General features: G+C 43.5%; 1 protein-coding gene across 1 annotated transcript in view; it reads right to left on the bottom strand.

The window, feature by feature from the left end:
• itgb1bp1 (integrin beta 1 binding protein 1) overlaps positions 1-20,221 on the bottom strand; it is a 38,914-nt gene that overhangs the window by 17,880 nt on the left and 813 nt on the right. Inside the window, exons 2-3 of the mRNA XM_038800286.1 lie at positions 5,513-5,615; positions 1,550-1,628 (exon numbers count right to left, since the gene is read on the bottom strand). Coding sequence (XP_038656214.1) covers positions 1,550-1,628; positions 5,513-5,584 — 151 coding nt within the window. The 5' untranslated portion in view covers positions 5,585-5,615. The remainder of the gene's footprint in view (positions 1-1,549; positions 1,629-5,512; positions 5,616-20,221) is intronic.

Here is a 20,221-nt window from a genome sequence, read left to right as displayed (position 1 = left end):
AGGGGGAGTGAGTGAAAGATGTGTTTGATGGTGGCAACATACTGGGAAGAGAATGATTATTTGAATGTGGAGGCTGGTGGGGTGAAAAGTGAGGACAGGAGAACCTATCTGCTTCTGGAAGGGAGGGGAAGAGGTGAGGGCAGAGGTGCGGGAGATGGGTCAGATAAGGTTGAGAGCCCCGTCGACCACAGTGGGTGGGAAACCACAATTATCATAGATTATCATTGAATTTACAGTGCAGAAGGAGGTCATTCGGCCCATCGAGTCTGCACCAGCTCTTGGAAAGAGCACCCTACCCAAGGTCAACACCTCCACCCTATCCCCATAACCCAGTAACCCCACCCAACACTAAGGGCAATTTTGGACACTAAGGGCAATATATCATGGCCAATCCACCTAACCTGCACATCTTTTGGACTTTAATTAAGCAGCACCGTTTTGGAAAATGGCATAATCGAAACAGATGCGACCGAGGCAAAGGAACTGGGAGAATGTGATAGGGGGGCCTACTAGAGAATTCGGTCATAAATTGTTGGTCATAAATAGCAGTTCTAAATGCTTCCTTGGAGGAGTTGGATGGCCTTTGGCTTGGTTCTAATTGAAGGTATACACAAGAAACAGGTCGGTATGGCCATTTCTTTGGAAACAATGAGATTGGAGGCTCAACAGTGACAATGACAAAAACTTGGGATAAAGCAGCTTCTGAGTGACCATCAGTGAAATCACCGGTTGGGGGGGGAGGGGTGGAGAAAATTTAAGGGTGTGAGGGAGGGGGCCTTTTAACATTAAAAAGGATTTAAACATCTAAGAGAGTCTACTCAGTCTTCCCACTTCACCCAGGTGTTGACACAATTAGTCTTCCTTCTATATTCAGATTTTTGGTCTTCCATATTCCTCGTGGATCTATTTATGTTACTGTGATCAATTGTAGCAGCAACTGTACTCCCTCTGCCATTCCCAACAAGATTGCTTTAGTACATATCTAGAATAGGATGTGGAATCTAACACTCCTGTATGACTTACAGATAGATCATTTGGTGCATTCATTTATTTTTATTGTATCATCAGAGTAGGATTAATTCTGAGAATTCACAAGCGCTTTGGAACAATTTAAATTATAGTATTTTTGTATCAACATATTCCTGTAGCAATGACGTTTTGTAAAAGTCAAAAATACAATAGTTGCAGCACAATTATGGGATACTATCTGCCACTGCTATTTGACTACTATTGAAAAAAATAACATATTAGCAGCTAAGGTCTGAGAAATGAAATGAAATGAAATGAAAATCGCTTATTGTCACAAGTAGGCTTCAAAATGAAGTTACTGTGAAACGCCCCTAGTCGCCACATTCCGGCGCCTGTTCAGGGAGGCTGGTACGGGAATTGAACCGTGCTGCTGGCCTGCCTTGGTCTGCTTGAAAAGCCAGCTCTTTAGCCCTGTGCTAAACCAGCCCCAGAATGTAAGGGAGCTTTCAATATTAGACTTTATAATACATCTGAACCATATTTATAGGATAAAATATTTAAGAATTCTGTAGTACAATACCTGAACTCCTTGTGGAGTCTGTATCAAGACTAGCCACTGTACTAGATCGCGAAAGACCACCCAAACTGGAATCGACTGACTGGGAAAAGAAAGAACACAAATGCATTAAGAGTTTTAAACCGATTAATTCACAACTACTACATTTACTGTCAGAGTAGTGCTTTGCACTTACACACAAGCATCTTAAAGGTTACCCTTTTTGTTCACAACAGTGTCTATGCAGGACATTTAGGAGGACATGGGTGATAAGTATAAAGATTGTCCCAATGAAACACTTTTTATCCCACTTTTAAATAAGTCAGCTGGCACTTGCATTACAGTTAGATTATTTTCAAAACTCTAAATGAATATTTGGTGAATTGACGTACCAGTTTCAACAGCAGACAGAAAATGCCAACCTTCTGTTTTTTAAAGGCCAAGAACACAAATGAGCATCAGCTATTAACCCATGCCTCAAAAACCTCAATAGAAAAACACTGACAAGAGGAATAGTTGAAAATTGCACAACTAACTCCAGTTGTGGCAAGACAATGCTGTGAATTTAAAATGTAGGAGAGCAAATGTTTACTAAATTTTATTGATTGAAAAGTTAATCCTTCAGTTATCCTTTGCTCATTTTCTGAGCTACCAGACTGCACTGCTAAGATCTCAGATTGGCAACCAGCATTAGATTGCCACTCCATGCCCACTTCCCTGTGCTAAATTTCCTCCATGCCTGTCTTGCTCGACCTTCTGACCCAGGAGAGATCCAGGTAGCACAGCCATCTCTGAGGCCCAGTGTCAAAGTCTAAATGAGTTGGAGTGAAGGCGGCCAAGCCCCATTTCTTTGCTGCACCAGCTGCTGCAAACCAGGTAAGTTTAAAGGTCCGATTGAAAATGACAGGCCAGGTTGGGTCAGCACAGGGATGAGAGTGGAGTCCGTGGGTGGCTGGCGTTACCCAGAGTTAGAAGAGATTTTAATTCTTCAAAGCCTTTTTGGAGTAATTATTAGTATAGCCCTGACCATCCAAAGTTAGCGATCTAAATCACTTTTTGGATGGTTTTAGCGCAGCACAATTGTTTAGGGGGAAGTTAGAGCTTCTGGACAATTGCCATGCAAATACTTATCTGCAGAATTCTGAGAGGGTTTCCCAGTGCATATGATGCTGTTTCAGTTTTGATATGCTTTAATTACTCCTAATACATAAAACTTTGTAATGCCCTCCTCAGAACAACAGAAATTAAAGCAAAGTTAGAGGCTGATATCTGCCCAGAGTATTTTAACTGGTGACTTATTTTTTAACCAGGGTTCAGTGACCTGCCCAGTCAGCAGGAACACTGGACTTCGACAACAAGAGGGACCAAAACTGAAATGTGAATGAATATGTGAAGTTTGAGAATTCTCTTGCTGCATCAAAGTTGATAATTGATCAACTGTCTGAACAGAGGTACTGCCACAGAGATACAACAAACCAATTTGGCTTGTTCTTGCCCAAATTTCTTGTTGGGGGTAAGTCTTTTCTTTCCCCTGCTAAATTTAAAACAATGGACCATTACCAATTACCACAAGTAAGTAATCTCGGCACAGATGTTTAATAACATTTGATCACCCAGTCTGTTGGGAATAAATTTGCATGACATTATAGTTACAGATTAGCACACTGAAAAAAAAGAGTTTAAACATAAAAGGGACCAATTTCTCCACCATGCATTTTAGGTTTAAAACTTGGAATAAACTCCTAGCTTCTGAAACTGCAGCGGGAATAAAACATTGCTACTTTAATGAGTGGAAGTGAACTAAAATTATTGTGCTTCGTACTATTCCTGTGCCCAAGTTAAACTTGAAATTTGGTAAACTTCAAACAAAGGCAAATCAAACACACTGTTCTCTGTATATTGTTTCAGGGAAACGGGGTGGAATTCTCCGTTCCTGAGCTAGGTGCCGGCACCAACGGTGGATCCGCAAGTGATTCACGACGGGAAAATCAGCATGAACCCCTCACCAATTCCGGTGAGGGGTTAGCATCGCGCCGCATGAAACACCCTCGGATCGCGCGGGAAAACAGTCAGAGAATCGGCGGGTCCCAGGCCGCATGCGCAGGGCTGACCAGCTGCACCAGTCGTGCCAGAATTCATGGCGCCACATTTGCTGGACTGCACACCCGCCCACCCCCACCCCACAGCCTGGCCACCCCTACCACTCCCTTCAGTCCTAATTCCCCCAATTATAAAGGCACGGGCTCCAGTAGAGAAACATTTCCATCCGTGTCCTGTAGTACCCAAATCTAAAGTTAATTGCAGTTAGGCTAGTCAACCATAAAGGCATCACAGCCACAAATCAAGCCTGTCCTCACCTGGAACCCACACACATGCAAGGATTGTTAATTGTATATTAGTTGTGTTTAATTGAATGTAGCTGCTGGGCATTCTCTTGCATCTCATAAATAAACATATTTGGGTTAGAAACAGCTTGCTTGTAACGTGTAATTTTGTAAATAAAAGTGCGTAAAGACTGGCTCCAGTTCTCTCATTCACTGACTAGCTTTTTGGATTGGAACAAGGAGCACTAGATGGTGTATAATCTAAACTGATTGTTTTTCATTTCCCTTGCAGTGCAAAGATTAATTATAGCACTCCAGCTGATCTCAGCTAATTCAATACAGAGGTTTTCTTGTGTGGCACAACCCTATGTCAGCCAGTGGATCTACCCACAAAAGCACTGAGATAACAATACATACAGGAGGTCCAGTAAACTCAATTTCAAAAGGAACCAACTTGAGAAGAGAGCATTACTTAGCATTACCGAGTGTTGCAGACTGGCACATTCCAAGGTCCAGGACTATGTGCTGAGGGACGCACTCAAGCCTGGGGCAGCTGCCGCCAAGGCGCAATGGGGAAAGACTACTGTGTAAGGTCTTCCAACAAGTGTACACTGAGGGGCTGGTAACAATGTAAAACCCCTTGGTCTGGTCATTAGCACTCCAATGTATAATGGGATTGAAAGAAACATGACGATGTAACGAAAGAATTGTAAAGTAAACAGGGAAATGTGTGGAATGTCATCCCAATTGAATGTAAGAAAGCCAAGTGAATATGTAACTTTGATGGAAATGTACAGTCACGACAATTCAAAATGTTCTGTAATATTTATTAGAGATTTTATGAATAAAGTATATTTTTTGGAAAAAAAATTACTTAGCAGGTTTGGTGAAAGTTTGAGAATGTTTTAACAAGGTTGATGAATCACAAATTGGTAACGAGTGAAAAAGCTACATACTCAACAGGTATTAATAAGGCAGTGAAAAGATTACAGCCCAGTTACAATTCATAAGTTAGATGTAAACAAGGAACGCCACAAACATTTGGTGTTAAATGATTGCCTAGGGTAACTTGTAAAGGTTATTAATTCACTGGTAGTAACCTTGAACCACAGGGAGAGACACGGTAGAGAGATGTGAGTCAATGTTTCACAAAAGTTTGAGCAGATAGCTTCCACAGCATTTCTCTATGTGTGTGCGTACTGAAAACATGGAGATACATATTTGAAAACAACTTTGGTAATAGCCGTTTAATTTGTTGGGTTCCTCCGATGTGGAGCAGAAACTCAACCCTGTATATAGTTTCAAACTTTATCCTCGTTATGATTTCTTATTTTTAAACTGGACTTTTCTGCAGAACAAAGAAATAAAGCAGTCCATCTTATGAAATGTGAAACACATCATCAAAGCTTATAATTTCAGTACCTTCTTTAATTATGTAATAGCAACCTACAAATTAAAACAATATTCTCTGCTTTTACCTCTTTGATAACATCAGTCAAAGCCTGTGAGTAAAAGCAAATTACTGAGGATGCTGGAATCGGAAACAAAATTGAAAATGTTGAAAAATCAGCAGGACTGACAGCATCTGTGGAGAGAGAACGGAGCTAACGTTTCGAGTCTGGATGTCAGTGGACGGAGTATACCCATGGTAATGAAAACCTACCTTGCTTTTTGTGCTGACTTCGCTGCCTTGAGAACTGCTACTGCTGTGGCGTTTCTTTCCTTTCCGAAACATATCTCACCATTGTTTTTAAAAGCAGATAAACCTGCGAAACAAAGAAAAAGTCATAAAACATGCATTGAACATTATTTACCTCAGATGAAAATCATTTGGACAAAAACTTGAATAAAAATACTTTTTTTTAAAAAGAAAATAATTTGGATGTTTTCTGATGATATCCAACCAAATTTTCATCAACATGTATAAAGCTGATACCTCTGGAAGTGAGACCTCGGAGGAGTAGAAGGAAGTGCGGGAAGATAAACTACTCGATCTCCGTTATACAAATGATACGCAAATATAAATCCCACATGAAATTGTATTGAACTCTCCATATAATGTTCACAAACTGCAGGAAAGGTAGGTAGCTAACTAGTATACATCACATGTTTTCATACCACCTCAAACTAAGAACTCCCTCGATACAGGCCTTATAGTGCATCACAATGGAGATTGAACAGCACATTATTTTCATATAGCACCTTTAATGTAATAAAACATTACTGTAAAACAAAGTATGACACAGAGCAATATAAGGAGGTATTAGGCCAAATGACCAAAAGCTTGGTTCAAGAGGTAGGTTTTAAGGATTATCTTTAGGTAGCAAAAGTAGAGGTAGGTGTAGAGGTGGAGAGATTGAGGGAGCGAATTCCAGAGCATCGGGCCTCAGCAGTTGAAGGCACGGCCACCATTGTCAGAGCAATTAAAATCAGCGATGAGAGTGAAGCTATCTCGGAGAGTTATGAGGCCGCGGAAATTACAGATATAGGAACTGGCGCGGCCATGGAGATAGATATTTGAAAACAACTTTGGTAATAGCCGTTTAATTTGTTGGGTTCCTCCGATGTGGAGCAGAAACTCAACCCTGTATATAGTTTCAAACTTTATCCTCGTTATGATTTCTTATTTTTAAACTGGACTTTTCTGCAGAACAAAGACAGTTAAGATGGTTCTGTCTGGAAATTATCCTCAGCAGTCTCCAGAACAAAAGAATTATCTTCTCAGTTTCAGGAATGTCACACCTCATTATGTCTAAGGAACATCTAATAGACAACCTGGGACTGTACAGACCAATTTCAAAAAGAGCTACAGGAATTCCATTTGCATTTGATAAGCCATCGGTCTGCTGACATAATGGTTTCCCAAACATGGACCCTCAATGACAAATGCCACCCCTTTCAACCCATAATGGCGGAGACATATCAGTCTTGGAAACAACCAAATCCAGACACTGGAGGGCGGCACGTGGCGCAGTGGTTAGCACTGAGACATCGGCGCTGAGGGCCCGGGTTCGAATCCCGGCCCTGGGTCACTGGTCGTGTGGAGTTTGCACATTCTCCCCGTGTCTGCGTGGGTTTCAACCCCACAACCCAAAGATGTGCAGGGTAGGTGGATTGGCCACGCTAAATTGCCCCTTAATTGGAAAACAAATAATAATTGGGTACTCTAAATTTATTTTTAAAAATCCAGACACTGGATAAACATCCCTGTTTAAGTCACTATGGAGAAGGAAGGTCACATGACCCAAGGCTCTGGCGTTTTGAGCAGTTTAACATTACCTTTCTGAGCTACGCAGCCAGTCTGCTCTTTTAAAATCCAATTGGCAGGCCACAAAGATGCAAGCACTGTCCAAGTTGGACCACCACCATCTAACCCAACTCTACTGGATAAATTTATATCATTGTAATATCTGCGTGCCTACTTCACTGATAGAACATATCTTTTTCACAAAAAGTCGGAGTCCGTGTGGTAGTTTTTAGAAATCCTTTATTGAGGTACGCAGTTCTTACATCTTCAGGTAAATGAGCCCGCAGACACTAATGTACAAACTTATTTAGATCAGCACACGCATATTTGACGACATTTACGTGTGTGACGCACACATAGTTGATTAGCTTAGTTTTAGTAGTTAATTAGCTTCATAGTTGATTAGGTTACTTTGCCCTCTACAGTCCCCCTTGTGATAGGTGAGCCTTAATAAGCCTGCATTTTAAAAATAGGAAGTGTGTTTGTGGTGTAGGGAAAGATGGTGAGAGCATTGCAGGGGTATAATCTCAGCAGGGGTTTCAGTTATTTGTTTACAGCAACACTTAACAAGCAGAAAAACACAATACAGATTTAGAATGATAATAAAGAATAAGATCAAGCCTTGAACTAATGAGGTTCCCAAAAAACCCAGCCATCCAGTAGCCCAGCTTCATGGGACGGAGGATAGAGACTGAGGACATGTAAAGGAAGGTGTTGACATGTAGCTCCCTGTGAACATGTCTGTGCAAGGCATGGCTAGTCAAAGGAATGCAAACACTTAAAATACTAGCAGCCGATATAACAAAGAGGTTGAACATATTGGCAAATAATAATTGTCCGTTTAGCAGATAAAAGTTTTAATCCCAGTGTGATTGTTTCACATGAGAGGCGTGTATCCAGATCTTCTTCCCTTGCACCTTGACAGATGTTTGGGTGGTCAATAGCACCTGGAAAGGACCTTCGCACTTAGCTCCCAAAGTTTATTTTTGTATTTTCTTCACGTAGACCCAAACTCTGGAGACAATGTCATGTCCTCCTTCTGGTGGGTCACCCCAAGTGCCGATGCCAGTAGGGAAGCAGAACTGACAGTATTTGGTAGGTTCTGACAATATCAACTCAGCCTGTTGGGCTGACGTCGCTGAGGGCAGACAACCCTTTGCTACAATCTCGTGTAGGCTTGTGACGGCTCTGTCTGCTTTTCGGATGCCATTATCAACAAAGGAGGAGCCATCTGTAAACAGGATCAGGTCTGGGTTGTGCAATGGTTTCTCTGTTGCCAGGCTCAGTTCCTCTTTTCTTTCAAGATCTCCACACAGTCATGCTGTTCTTCTCCCCCCCTCTTGCTCCTTGGAAAGCGGGAGCATAGATTATGGGTTCACTGGGCTGGCCCAGCCAATAGTGAGGTTGGGACTTCCAGAATGTGTTTAGGCAGCTCCAAATGTGCACTATCCAAATAATGCAGAAACCTGCGTTTTAGTTTTGTTCTTTCAGTTTCTCTGTCCTACAGATAATGCAGAGAGCTGGCAGATATTCTGCAGCACTTGCTCATCTGTTACACACATTTGCAAATGCCTTGCCAGAGAACACAGACTTCAGCACCTCTATTCTTTTAGATGCAGTGCTCGTGTGAAGATGGGAAAACTGAGTGAACACAGCATTTCTGTTTTTGTCGATTTGGAACCTGAAGGGAGAGTTCCTCCATTGGTCCTTCTCTGGTTCCTTGCACTTGGTAACAGATTTGCTGAATCTGTGACCGACACTTCTTCCAGCTCAAGGCTTCCACAGTTGTCTCATCTCCCCAAAGCTGTGTGAGGAACACCAATCTGCCGACTCAGCTCTGCCCTCGGCCAAGATGCCATTTTTAATCTCCGCTTCCCTCTCTCTCAACCGCAGCAGTCCAAGAATGAACTCGGCTAGCGATCCGATACACAAAGATACCGACTCACAACAATTTTGTTCTGCTAGTGTCCTTGGCTTCTTTGGAGGAATGAGTTTTGTTCCCAGAGGGACCATCTCTGCTAGCTTGGCTTCCTGCTACTTTTCCAACAACACAAGGTGAGGTAGTTTTCTTTGGTTAAATCACAAAGGTATGGCTCTCAATCAGCTGAGTCAAACAAGTCGCTGTCATCGAACAAGACGGCTTTTCTGTGACGTTTTCACTGCGGGTGATTTTGACAAGGCAGCCATTGACAGATGTGTTGCTGCCCTGAGGCAGTGTTGCAGCTGTATGTGCAGAACTGCAGACAGGAAGCTCAGCATCCTCTGCAGTCAGATTTTCAGGGCCCTTTGGGTCAGGAGCATCTTGGACTGGCAGAGGCAGAAGAATCTCCAAATTATGGAATATGAAGTCCAGCTTCTCCTCTGGAACTCCAGGAGAATATGCACTCGCCTTCTCCACTGCTCCAGCGAAATGACCTCCTGCTTGAACATGGAAAAGAGATCACTTGAAGAGCCAGTGATGTGTTTTAAGCCAAGCAGGTTCTCTGTGCATCCTGTGTTGCAGTTGGGAACATCCTGTGTCTTCACAATGGAGCCTCTCCGTCTTCAGTAGCAAGAGCGTTTCCGACTAATTCTTCTTGAGCTGGGCTTGGAATCATGCTTATTTCTTCAGCGGGGGGAGGGGCTTATCCACATGGTAACCACCTCCACTTCTCACCCAGAACTGCAAGTGCAGGATGCTCTGTCGTATGCCACACGTATTAGAGTGTAAAAACTGGCAAGTCATGCTACAGTTGTATAGAACCTTGGAACGGCTGCCCTTGGAATACTGTGCACAATTCTGGTCACCAGTCTACCAGAAGGATGTGGAGGCTTTGGAGAGGGTGCAGAGGAGGTTTACCAGGATGTTGCCTGGTCCGGAGGATGTTAGCTATGAGAGGCTCAATAGAACATAGAACAGTACAGCACAGCACAGGCTTTTCGGCCCACAATGTTGTGCCAAACATTTATCCTAATCTAAGATCAACCGAACCTACACACCTTTATTTCAGTAAAGCGTTTGATAAGGTTCCCCACGGTCGGCTATTGCAGAAAATACGGAGGCTGGGGATTGAGGGTGATTTAGAGATGTGGATCAGAAATTGGCTAGTTGAAAGAAGACAGAGAGTGGTGGTTGATGGGAAATGTTCAGAATGGAGTTCAGTTACGAGTGGCGTACCACAAGGATCTGTTCTGGGGCCGTTGCGGTTCTTAATTAGGCAAAAGAGCTGAAGGTAGGTGGCAACATTTGCCAAAGATGGCACTTTGAAGCAGATTTCTTCGAAGCAGCACTCAAACGTTAAGCTGAAGTTGAGATCAGTGGTGGCGAGTATAACCGGCTGCTTCGCGGCTGCCATGAAGGTCTTAATTGCATTTAGAAAACCAGCATTGTCATCAAATATTACATCGACCTCCTCAAACAGGATGAGTGGCGTAGCACTTTTCCTGCTCGATTCTTCAGGGCCCGTGTCTTTTCTCTCAGACATGGAGAGGGCCCGTGTTACTCCCGTAACTTGGGACTGCTCTTCTGGGCTTTATAACTTTTCAGTGGTTTGTCATCCATCTCCTTATCTTTAAATCTTTTGTTTCCTCACTATTATTAGGTTTTGACAAGCCTTTGAAGAAATTGGTTAAGACAAAGGTTCTTCTTTGAGCATCTTCCCTTTGGAGACTGGGGTGCCTTCCCAGGTGATGAAATAACTTTTTGGGAGAGTTTGCTCTCCTTGGAGATTTGGCCGTTTGAGAAGGCAGGAGCTTGTTGCTGTTGAAGAAAGCAGGCTAGAGGGCATTCACTCCCTGTTTATCAACTTGGTGAGACTGAGTGCATTCTCTTGGTTGAGGGAGGATCTGTCTCCCACTTCGCTGTGATGCAATCTTCTCTGGGTCTGCTGGGACGTGTTGCCACTGATGAGCATATTTAGCAGCTCTTACTTTTCAAAGGTTTTTAATGCCTACAACAAACTAACCTGCTGCATTAATCGTAACTCAAGTTTGCTGTGGGACTATTAGTAAATTGGTTCACTTAAAAACTTAGGGGTGGGAAACTGCCGCACCGCTTATTATAAAAAAATATAATTGAAATTCCTTCTATTTCTGGACAGGCTGTAATAGGAAAACAATGCTGCTTGAACTGACCCCCTCCTCTCCATAGCACAGTAATGTGGCAGGAGCAGAAACCTGGGGCGGGATTCTCCCAGCCCTGGGCCAGGCCGGAGAATCCTCGTGAACGGGCCACGCCACCCCGGCGCCGGCACGCAATTCTCCGCAAAGCGAAGAATCGGCGGCGGTAGCGGGCCACTCTACGCTGCCGGCCCGCCGATTCCCCAGCCAGGATGGGCCGAACGGCTGTAAGAAATGAGCCGAGTCCCACCAGCGCCGTTCTAACCTGCCCTGGGCCAGCGGGACCTCGGCGTGGAAGGGTTGAGTGGCGGCCGGAGGTGGGGGGGCTGACCCCAGGGGAGCCTCCGATGTGGTCTGGCAGAAATTTAAAATTCTCATTCTTGTTTTCAAAGAATTTAATGACCCTGACTCTTTCTTCTTCTGGAAATTGTTCCAGTCCTGCAGTCCTCTGAAATCTCTGCATTCCTGCAGTTCTGGCCTCTGGCACATCCCTGATTTTACTGACTCCAGCACTAATGGCCTTGCCTTCAGCTGCCTGGGCCTCAGGATCAAGAATTCACTCTCTGACCCTTTCTGCCCCTCTACATCTCTCTCCTCCTTCAAGGTGCTCTTTGAAACCTACCTCCTTGACGATCTGTCCTAATGCCTCCTTAGGTGTCTTGGTGTCAAATTTACATTTGACTATGCTAAAGGTGTCATGTCAAAGAAGATTCTGATTGTTGTCACACTTCCAAGTTTTCAGGTGGTCACTCACCAACCATAAGCTTAACAATGATCTTGCATTCAGTAAGAGATCACAGTAATCATTCTTCTACTTTAAAACTGCAATCTCAAACTTGTATGGGCTGTTTACAAGATTTATTTTGTTTACTTTTGCTGGAGAGCAAAATAATGGAGGAAAAACTAAAGAGAAACATATGTAAATCCTACAGCCAAGCTGTCTATGAAGAGGGAAAGAGAAAAATAAAAGAAACAAAGCAATAGGCAATTATATTCCCGTCTTGCTGTTGCCAGCTGCCTATTTGATGGTGCAGCGACTTTGTTTTCGACGCGAGTCAACTCAATTACAAGGCTGTAATTGAAAATTTCACACCCAGGATTTGCCCAATATTACGTGCAAAACATGCTCTGCAGTTGGGTATTGTAATGTCATGAAATGTTGTCCTACTCTGTCTGGATTTCCTCTCAGTCTGCCAGTTATACAGGATTCTAGGGCAGCACGATGGCGCAGTGGGTTAGCCCTGTTGCCTCACGGCGCCGAGGTCCCAGGTTCAATCCCGGCTCTGGGTCACTGTCCGTGTGGAGTTTGCACATTCTCCCCGTGTCTGCGTGGGTTTCGCCCCCACAACCCAAAGATGTGCAAGGTAGGTGGATTGAACACGCAAAAATTGCCCCTTAATTAGAAAAAAATGAATTGGGTACTCTAAATTTTTTTTTTTTTAAGTTATACAGGATTCTTCTCACTCGTACCACAGTTTTTTAATGGACTAATCCATTTTAAAAAATTTCCTTTTTAAATCTCCCAAGGAGCTGAGGTACTGTTCCAGAGATCCTAGCACCCTTTGATACCTCACTGAGGCTGCCATGCTTAATTGTAAAGCTAGAGAGTTAATATTGTACCAATAAACTATTGGATTACAGGGACATAATGGCCATACACGATGCCATCCTCACCCAGTTTCCATCTTCTCGAGAATTCATTCTCTGAACTTGGGGACTCAAGACACAAAGGTGGCAGCCAGCAAAAGACCAGTGCCAGAGTGTGGCAACTGGGTGAATTTCACAGTAACTTTATTGCAGTGTTAATGTAAGCCTACTTGTGACACAAATAAAGATTATTGATTATTGTTACTAGACAACCTCCTCAACACCAACCCCCTTCAATACCACCACTGTCCGCACCACCCTCTACACCAGTGCTTCTCAAAGTGTGGTACGCGTACCGGAACGTGGAGTGTTTCCAGAAAAGAAAGAGACAGTAGTGATATTCAACGCCACGGGAGACTGCCGGGATATCTGACTCGGGTTTTTTTTTAATATTTTCATTTTAGTTTTATATTTATTATGGCTACATTTTTCATTTACTCACTCCAGTTAAAAGTCATTGCTATACAACTAACGAATGCGATATAATGAACAGCAAAACAGTGAACTGAAAAAACGGATGAAACGGTATGGCAACACCATCATGATGATGTGACGTGTGACCTTGACAACCCTGATTTACACGTGTGGAGCAGCAGGTCAGTCAGTTAGTTACCATCAAGAAGTGGAACTGAGAGCATCATACGGATATCTGCGTGTTTGTCATTTGGGACCCCGTCCCAACCCACTGATCTGAAAGTACTAATAATCTTAAAGGCCGGTTCACATTATCTATTCCTGTGTAAATTCGAACAACAACAAAACGGAAACCACTGTGGTCGAGATAAAACATTTTTCTCCTTTCCGTCATCAATTGCCACGTTGAGCGGCGGCCAAACAGAGGTCCAGTTTGTCCCGGTTTTTATTGTTTTCAGACGGGGGACTGGGAGGCAGAAGTAAAATTGACCAGATGGCTTGGTCGATTCAATTCGTTCCAAGCTATTTAATGATCATTACATTAAACCCTGGTCAAATGAATAATTAATGGTGAAACTTTTAACTAAGTCTTTTTAAATGTTTTTATAAATTCACTGTTTTTAATATAATTATTGTATGATGTATTTGTATTAGTATCAATTGTATTTCTCCACATAAAATTAATTAAAACAAATACATAAATAAATATTTCTCAATAAAAGCATTCCCACTGCATTTCCCATTCACATTAGTAAAGGTTAAGGTTTTGACATGCCTATTATTGTGTTAATAAAATAATCATCAATTTCATATTTTAGTATTACGACATATTTTCAAGGTTATGTCTTCAATTTAATGTTACCTATTCTTTTCAAATTTTTATTTTAACGTATTTATTCATTGAGGTTAAAATAACTAAAATATATAATTTTTTAACCTACTTTATTCATTATAATTTTTCATTTTATTACTTATATATACACATGTTTATATTTGTGTCAGAAGGCTTTGCTAGTTTGATTTGTTAATATTTTTTAAACTTATATTGTAATATTGAATTACTTGTTTACAAAATCAATATAAAATAAATACATATGTCAACTTACTTTTATTATATATCCATTATATTTTTCCGGTATAAATGAATATTACTACGAATGTTCAAATAATATTTTGTAGGATTGTAAACAATTAATTATATGGCACAAAATGGTACCAGTCCCTGGCACACTGGGAAGACTTGTTACGTCAATGATGACTGGCCTTAGAATGAATAAGACATCATGTCGTCATGTTTAGTACAGATAGTCTCAAAATGCCCCTGCAATAAGACATATCTCAAAAAAATTTCTGGGGGTTCACATCCCCCCCCCCACCGAACCCCCAGCTGGATTGGCTTGTTTCGCTCACCGGTCCCTGGCACATTGAAAAAAAAACTGCCGGTCCGCCACATCAGATAGTTTGAGAAGCACTGCTCTACACACTCTTCCCACAAACGAGGTAATCGCCCAAAGAGGAGAAAAAAATCCAAACCCAATAGGGGAAAGAATCTGGAAAATTCCTCTCCCAAATCCATCCTCAATTAATCTGTATCACATGGGGTCAGGGGTGAACTAGCTGGATGGATCCAGAAATGGCTTAGCCATAGAAGACAGAGGGTATCAGTGGAAGGGTGTTTTTCCGAATGGAGGTCTGTAACTAGTGGTGTACCACAGGGATCAGTACTGGGACCTCTGTTCTTTGTAATATATATAAATGACTTGGAAGAAAACGTAGCAGGTCTGATTAGCAAATTTGTAGATTATACTAAGATTGCAGGTGTTGCGGAAAGTGATGAAGATTGTCAGTGAATACAACAGGATGTAGATCATAGAAGTTACAGTGCAGAAGGAGGCCATTTGGACCATCGAGTCTGCACCGGCTCTTGGAAAGAGCACCCTACCCAAGGTCAACACCTGCACCCTATCCCCATAACCCAGCAACCCCACCCAACACTAAGGGCAATTTTGGACACCAAGGGCAATTTATCATGGCCAATCCATCTAACCTGCACATCTTTGGACTGTGGGAGGAAACCAAAGCACCCGGAGGAAACCCACGCACACACGGGGAGGATGTGCAGACTCCGCACAGACAGTGGCCCAAGCTGGAATCGAACCTGGGACCGTGGAGCTGTGAAGCAATTGTGCTATCCACAATGCTACCGTGCTGTCCAATTGGCTGCAAAATTGGGCAGAGAAATGGCAGATAGAATTTAACCCAAACAAATGCGAGGTGATACATTTTGGTAGGTCTAATTAAGGTGGGAGCTACAAAGTAATTGCAGAACCATCTGGGGCACAGGCACACAGAGAAATCTGGGCATGCAGGTCCACAGATCCTTCAAAGTGGCAGCACAGGTGGAAATGGTGGCAAAGAAAGCAGATGACATGCTTGCCTTCATAGGACGGGATATCGAGCATAAAAGCTCAAAAATTGTTACAATTTTTAAAAAAATAATTATATAGTACATTGTTTGGGAAACATTTGGAATACTGTGTCCAGTTCTGGTCACTGCACAACCAGAAGGACATGGAGGCTTTGGAGAGCACAGAAAAGGTTTACCAGGATGTTACCAGGATGGGCAGCACGGTAGCATTGTGGATAGCACAATTGCTTCACGGCTCCAGGGTCCCAGGTTCGATTCCGGCTTGGGTCACTGACTGTGCGGAGTCTGCTCATCCTCCCCGTGTGTGTGCGTCGGTGCTCCGGTTTCCTCCCACAGTCCAAAGATGTGCAGGTTAGGTGGATTGGCCATGATAAATTTCCCTTAATGTCCAAAATTGCCCTTAGTGTTGGGTGGGGATACTGGGTTATGGGGATAGTATGGAGGTGTTGACCTTGGGTAGGGTGCTCTTTCCAAGAGCCGGTGCAGACTCGATGGGCCGAATGGCCTCCTTCTGCACTGTAATTTCTATAATTGCCTGGTATTGAGGGTATTAGCTATGAGGAGGGATTTAATAAATTGGGATTATTCTCCCTAGAGAGACGGAGGCTGAGGGGCAACCAACAGAAGTTTATAAAATTATTAGGGGTATAGATAGGGTGAACAGTTGGAGGCTTTTTCTATGGGTGGAAATGACAATTACATTGATGTCTCGGATCGTGTTTTCCGGGTCCTTAAGGGGGAGGGGGAGCAGCCCCAAGTCGTAGTCCACATTGGCACTAACGACATAGGTAGGAAAGGGGACAAGGATGTCAGGCAGGCCTTTAGGGAGCTAGGATGGAAGCTCAGAGGGAGAACAAACAGAGTTGTTATCTCTGGGTTGTTGCCCGTGCCACGTGATAGTGAGATGAGGAATAGGGAGAGAGAGCAATTAAACACGTGGCTACAGGGATGGTGCAGGCGGGAGGGATTCAGATTTCTGGATAACTGGGGCTCTTTCTGGGGAAGGTGGGACCTCTATAGACAGGATGGTCTACATCTGAACCTGAGGGGCACCAATATCCTGGGGGGGAGATTTGTTAGTGCTCTTTGGGGGGGTTTAAACTAATTCAGCAGGGGCATGGGAACCTGGATTGTAGTTTTAGGGTACGGGAGATTGAGAGTATAGAGGTCAGGAGCACAGATTTGACTTCGCAGGAGGGTGCCAGTGTTCAGGTAGGTGGTTTGAAGTGTGTCTACTTCAATGCCAGGAGTATACGAAATAAGGTAGGGGAACTGGCAGCATGGGTTGGTACCTGGGACTTCGATGTTGTGGCCATTTCAGAGACATGGATAGAGCAGGGACAGGAATGGTTGTTGCAGGTTCCGGGGTTTAGGTGTTTTAGTAAGTTCAGAGAAGGGGGCAAAAGAGGGGGAGGTGTGGCGCTGCTAGTCAAAGACAGTATTACGGTGGCGGAAAGGATGCTAGATGGGGACTCTTCTTCTGAGGTAGTATGGGCTGAGGTTAGAAACAGGAAAGGAGAGGTCACCCTGTTGGGAGTTTTCTATAGGCCCCCTAATAGTTCTATGGATGTAGAGGAAAGGATGGCGAAGATGATTCTGGAAAAGAGCGAAAGTAACAGGGTAGTTGTTATGGGAGACTTTAACTTTCCAAATATTGACTGGAAAAGATATAGTTCGAGTACATTAGATGGGTCATTCTTTGTACAATGTGTGCAGGAGGGTTTCCTGACACAATATGTTGACAGGCCAACAAGAGGCGAGGCCACATTGGATTTGGTTTTGGGTAATGAACCAGGCCAGGTGTTAGATCTGGAGGTAGGTGAGCACTTTGGAAACAGTGACCACAATTCGGTGACCTTTACGTTAGTGATGGAAAGGGATAAGTATACCCCGCAGGGCAAGAGTTATAGCTGGGGGAAGGGCAATTATGATGCCATTAGACATGACTTAGGATGTGTTGGTTGGAGAAGTAGGCTGCAAGGGTTGGGCACACTGGATATGTGGAGTTTGTTCAAGGAACAGCTATTGCATGTTCTTGATAAGTACGTACCAGTCAGGCAGGGAGGAAGGGGTCGAGCGAGGGAACCGTGGTTTACCAAAGAAGTGGAATCTCTTGTTAAGAGGAAGAAGGAGGCCTATGTAAAGATGAGGCATGAAGTTTCAGTTGGGGCGCTTGATATTTACAAGGAAGCGAGGAAGGATCTAAAGAGAGAGCTGAGACGAGCAAGGAGGGGACATGAGAAGTCTTTGGCAGGTAGGATCAAGGAAAACCCAAAAGCTTTCTATAGGTATGTCAGGAATAAAAGAATGACTAGGGTAAGAGTAGGGCCAGTCAAGGACAGTGGTGGGAAGTTGTGTGTGGAGGCTGAGGAGATAAGCGAGATACTAAATGAATACTTTTCGTCAGTATTCACTCAAGAAAAAGATAATATTGTGGAGGAGAATGCTGAGACCCAGGCTATTAGAATAGATGGCATTGAGGTGCGTAGGGAAGAAGTGTTGGCAATTCTGGACAAGGTGAAAATAGATAAGTCCCCGGGGCCGGATGGGATTTATCCTAGGATTCTCTGGGAAGCCAGGGAAGAGATTGCTGAGCCTTTGGCTTTGATTTTTAGGTCATCATTGGCTACAGGAATAGTGCCAGAGGACTGGAGGATAGCAAATGTGGTCCCTTTGTTCAAGAAGGGGAGTAGAGATAACCCCGGTAACTATAGGCCGGTGAGCCTAACGTCTGTGGTGGGTAAAGTCTTGGAGAGGATTATAAAAGATACGATTTATAATCATCTAGATAGGAATAATATGATTAGGGACAGTCAGCATGGTTTTGTGAAGGGTAGGTCATGCCTCACAAACCTTATCGAGTTCTTTGAGAAGGTGACTGAACAGGTAGACGAGGGTAGAGCAGTTGATGTGGTGTATATGGATTTCAGTAAAGCGTTTGATAAGGTTCCCCACGGTCGTCTATTGCAGAAAATACGGAGGCTGGGGATTGAGGGTGATTTAGAGATGTGGATCAGAAATTGGCTAGTTGAAAGAAGACAGAGAGTGGTAGTTGATGGGAAATGTTCAGAATGGAGTTCAGTTACGAGTGGCGTACCACAAGGATCTGTTCTGGGGCCGTTGCTGTTTGTCATTTTTATAAATGACCTAGAGGAGGGCGCAGAAGGATGGGTGAGTAAATTTGCAGACGACACTAAAGTCGGTGGAGTTGTAGACAGTGCGGAAGGATGTTGCAGGTTACAGAGGGACATAGATAGGCTGCAGAGCTGGGCTGAGAGGTGGCAAATGGAGTTTAATGTGGAGAAGTGTGAGGTGATTCACTTTGGAAAGAATAACAGAAATGCGGAATATTTGGCTAATGGTAAAATTCTTGGTAGTGTGGATGAGCAGAGGGATCTCGGTGTCCATGTACATAGATCCCTGAAAGTTGCCACCCAGGTTGATAGGGTTGTGAAGAAGGCCTATGGTGTGTTGGCCTTTATTGGTAGAGGGATTGAGTTCCGGAGCCATGAGGTCATGTTGCAGTTGTACAAAACTCTAGTACGGCCGCATTTGGAGTATTGCGTACAGTTCTGGTCGCCTCATTATAGGAAGGACGTGGAAGCTTTGGAACGGGTGCAGAGGAGATTTACCAGGATGTTGCCTGTTATGGAGGGAAAATCTTATGAGGAAAGGCTGATGGACTTGAGGTTGTTTTCGTTAGAGAGAAGAAGGTTAAGAGGTGACTTAATAGAGGCATACAAAATGATCAGAGGGTTAGATAGGGTGGACAGCGAGAGCCTTCTCCCGCGGATGGAGGTGGCTAGCACGAGGGGACATAGCCTTAAATTGAGGGGTAATAGATATAGGACAGAGGTCAGAGGTGGGTTTTTTACGCAAAGAGTGGTGAGGTCGTGGAATGCCCTACCTGCAACAGTAGTGAACATGCCAACATTGAGGGCATTTAAAAATTTATTGGATAAGCATATGGATGATAAGGGCATAGTGTAGGTTAGATGGCCTTTAGATTTTTTCCATGTCGGTGCAACATCGAGGGCCGAAGGGCCTGTACTGCGCTGTATCGTTCTATGTTCTATGTTCTACATGGGGGCACAAGTTCAAGGTGAGGGGGGGGGGGGAAAGATTCAGTGGAGATGTGCGGGGAACGTTTTTTTACACAGAGGGTGGTAGTGGCCTGGAATGCACTGCCAAGTGAGGTGTTTGAGGCAAATACGTTAGCAACCTTTAAGATTTATCTGGATAGGCACATGAACAGACGGGGTATAGAAGGATACAGGCGATTGGACTAGATTGGGCACGTGATCGGCGCAGGCATGGAGGGCCTAAGGGCCTGTTCCTGTGCTGTACTGTTCTTGGTATATTGTCAACTAACTATTTATTTTGTCTCAAATTATAATTTCTAGAAGTTTCCACACCACCAAAGTTAAACTGATTGGCCTGCAGTTGCTAGGCATTTCTTTACACCCTTTTTAAAATTTATCCAGCCATCTGGCACCCTGATTCTACAGAGGATTGGAAAATTATAGCCAGTGTCTCTC

This window comes from Scyliorhinus canicula, chromosome 6, assembly GCF_902713615.1.
Source record: "Scyliorhinus canicula chromosome 6, sScyCan1.1, whole genome shotgun sequence".
In the NCBI taxonomy this organism is placed as follows: domain Eukaryota; kingdom Metazoa; phylum Chordata; class Chondrichthyes; order Carcharhiniformes; family Scyliorhinidae; genus Scyliorhinus; species Scyliorhinus canicula.
This window is presented reverse-complemented; position numbering and strand designations above follow the sequence as displayed.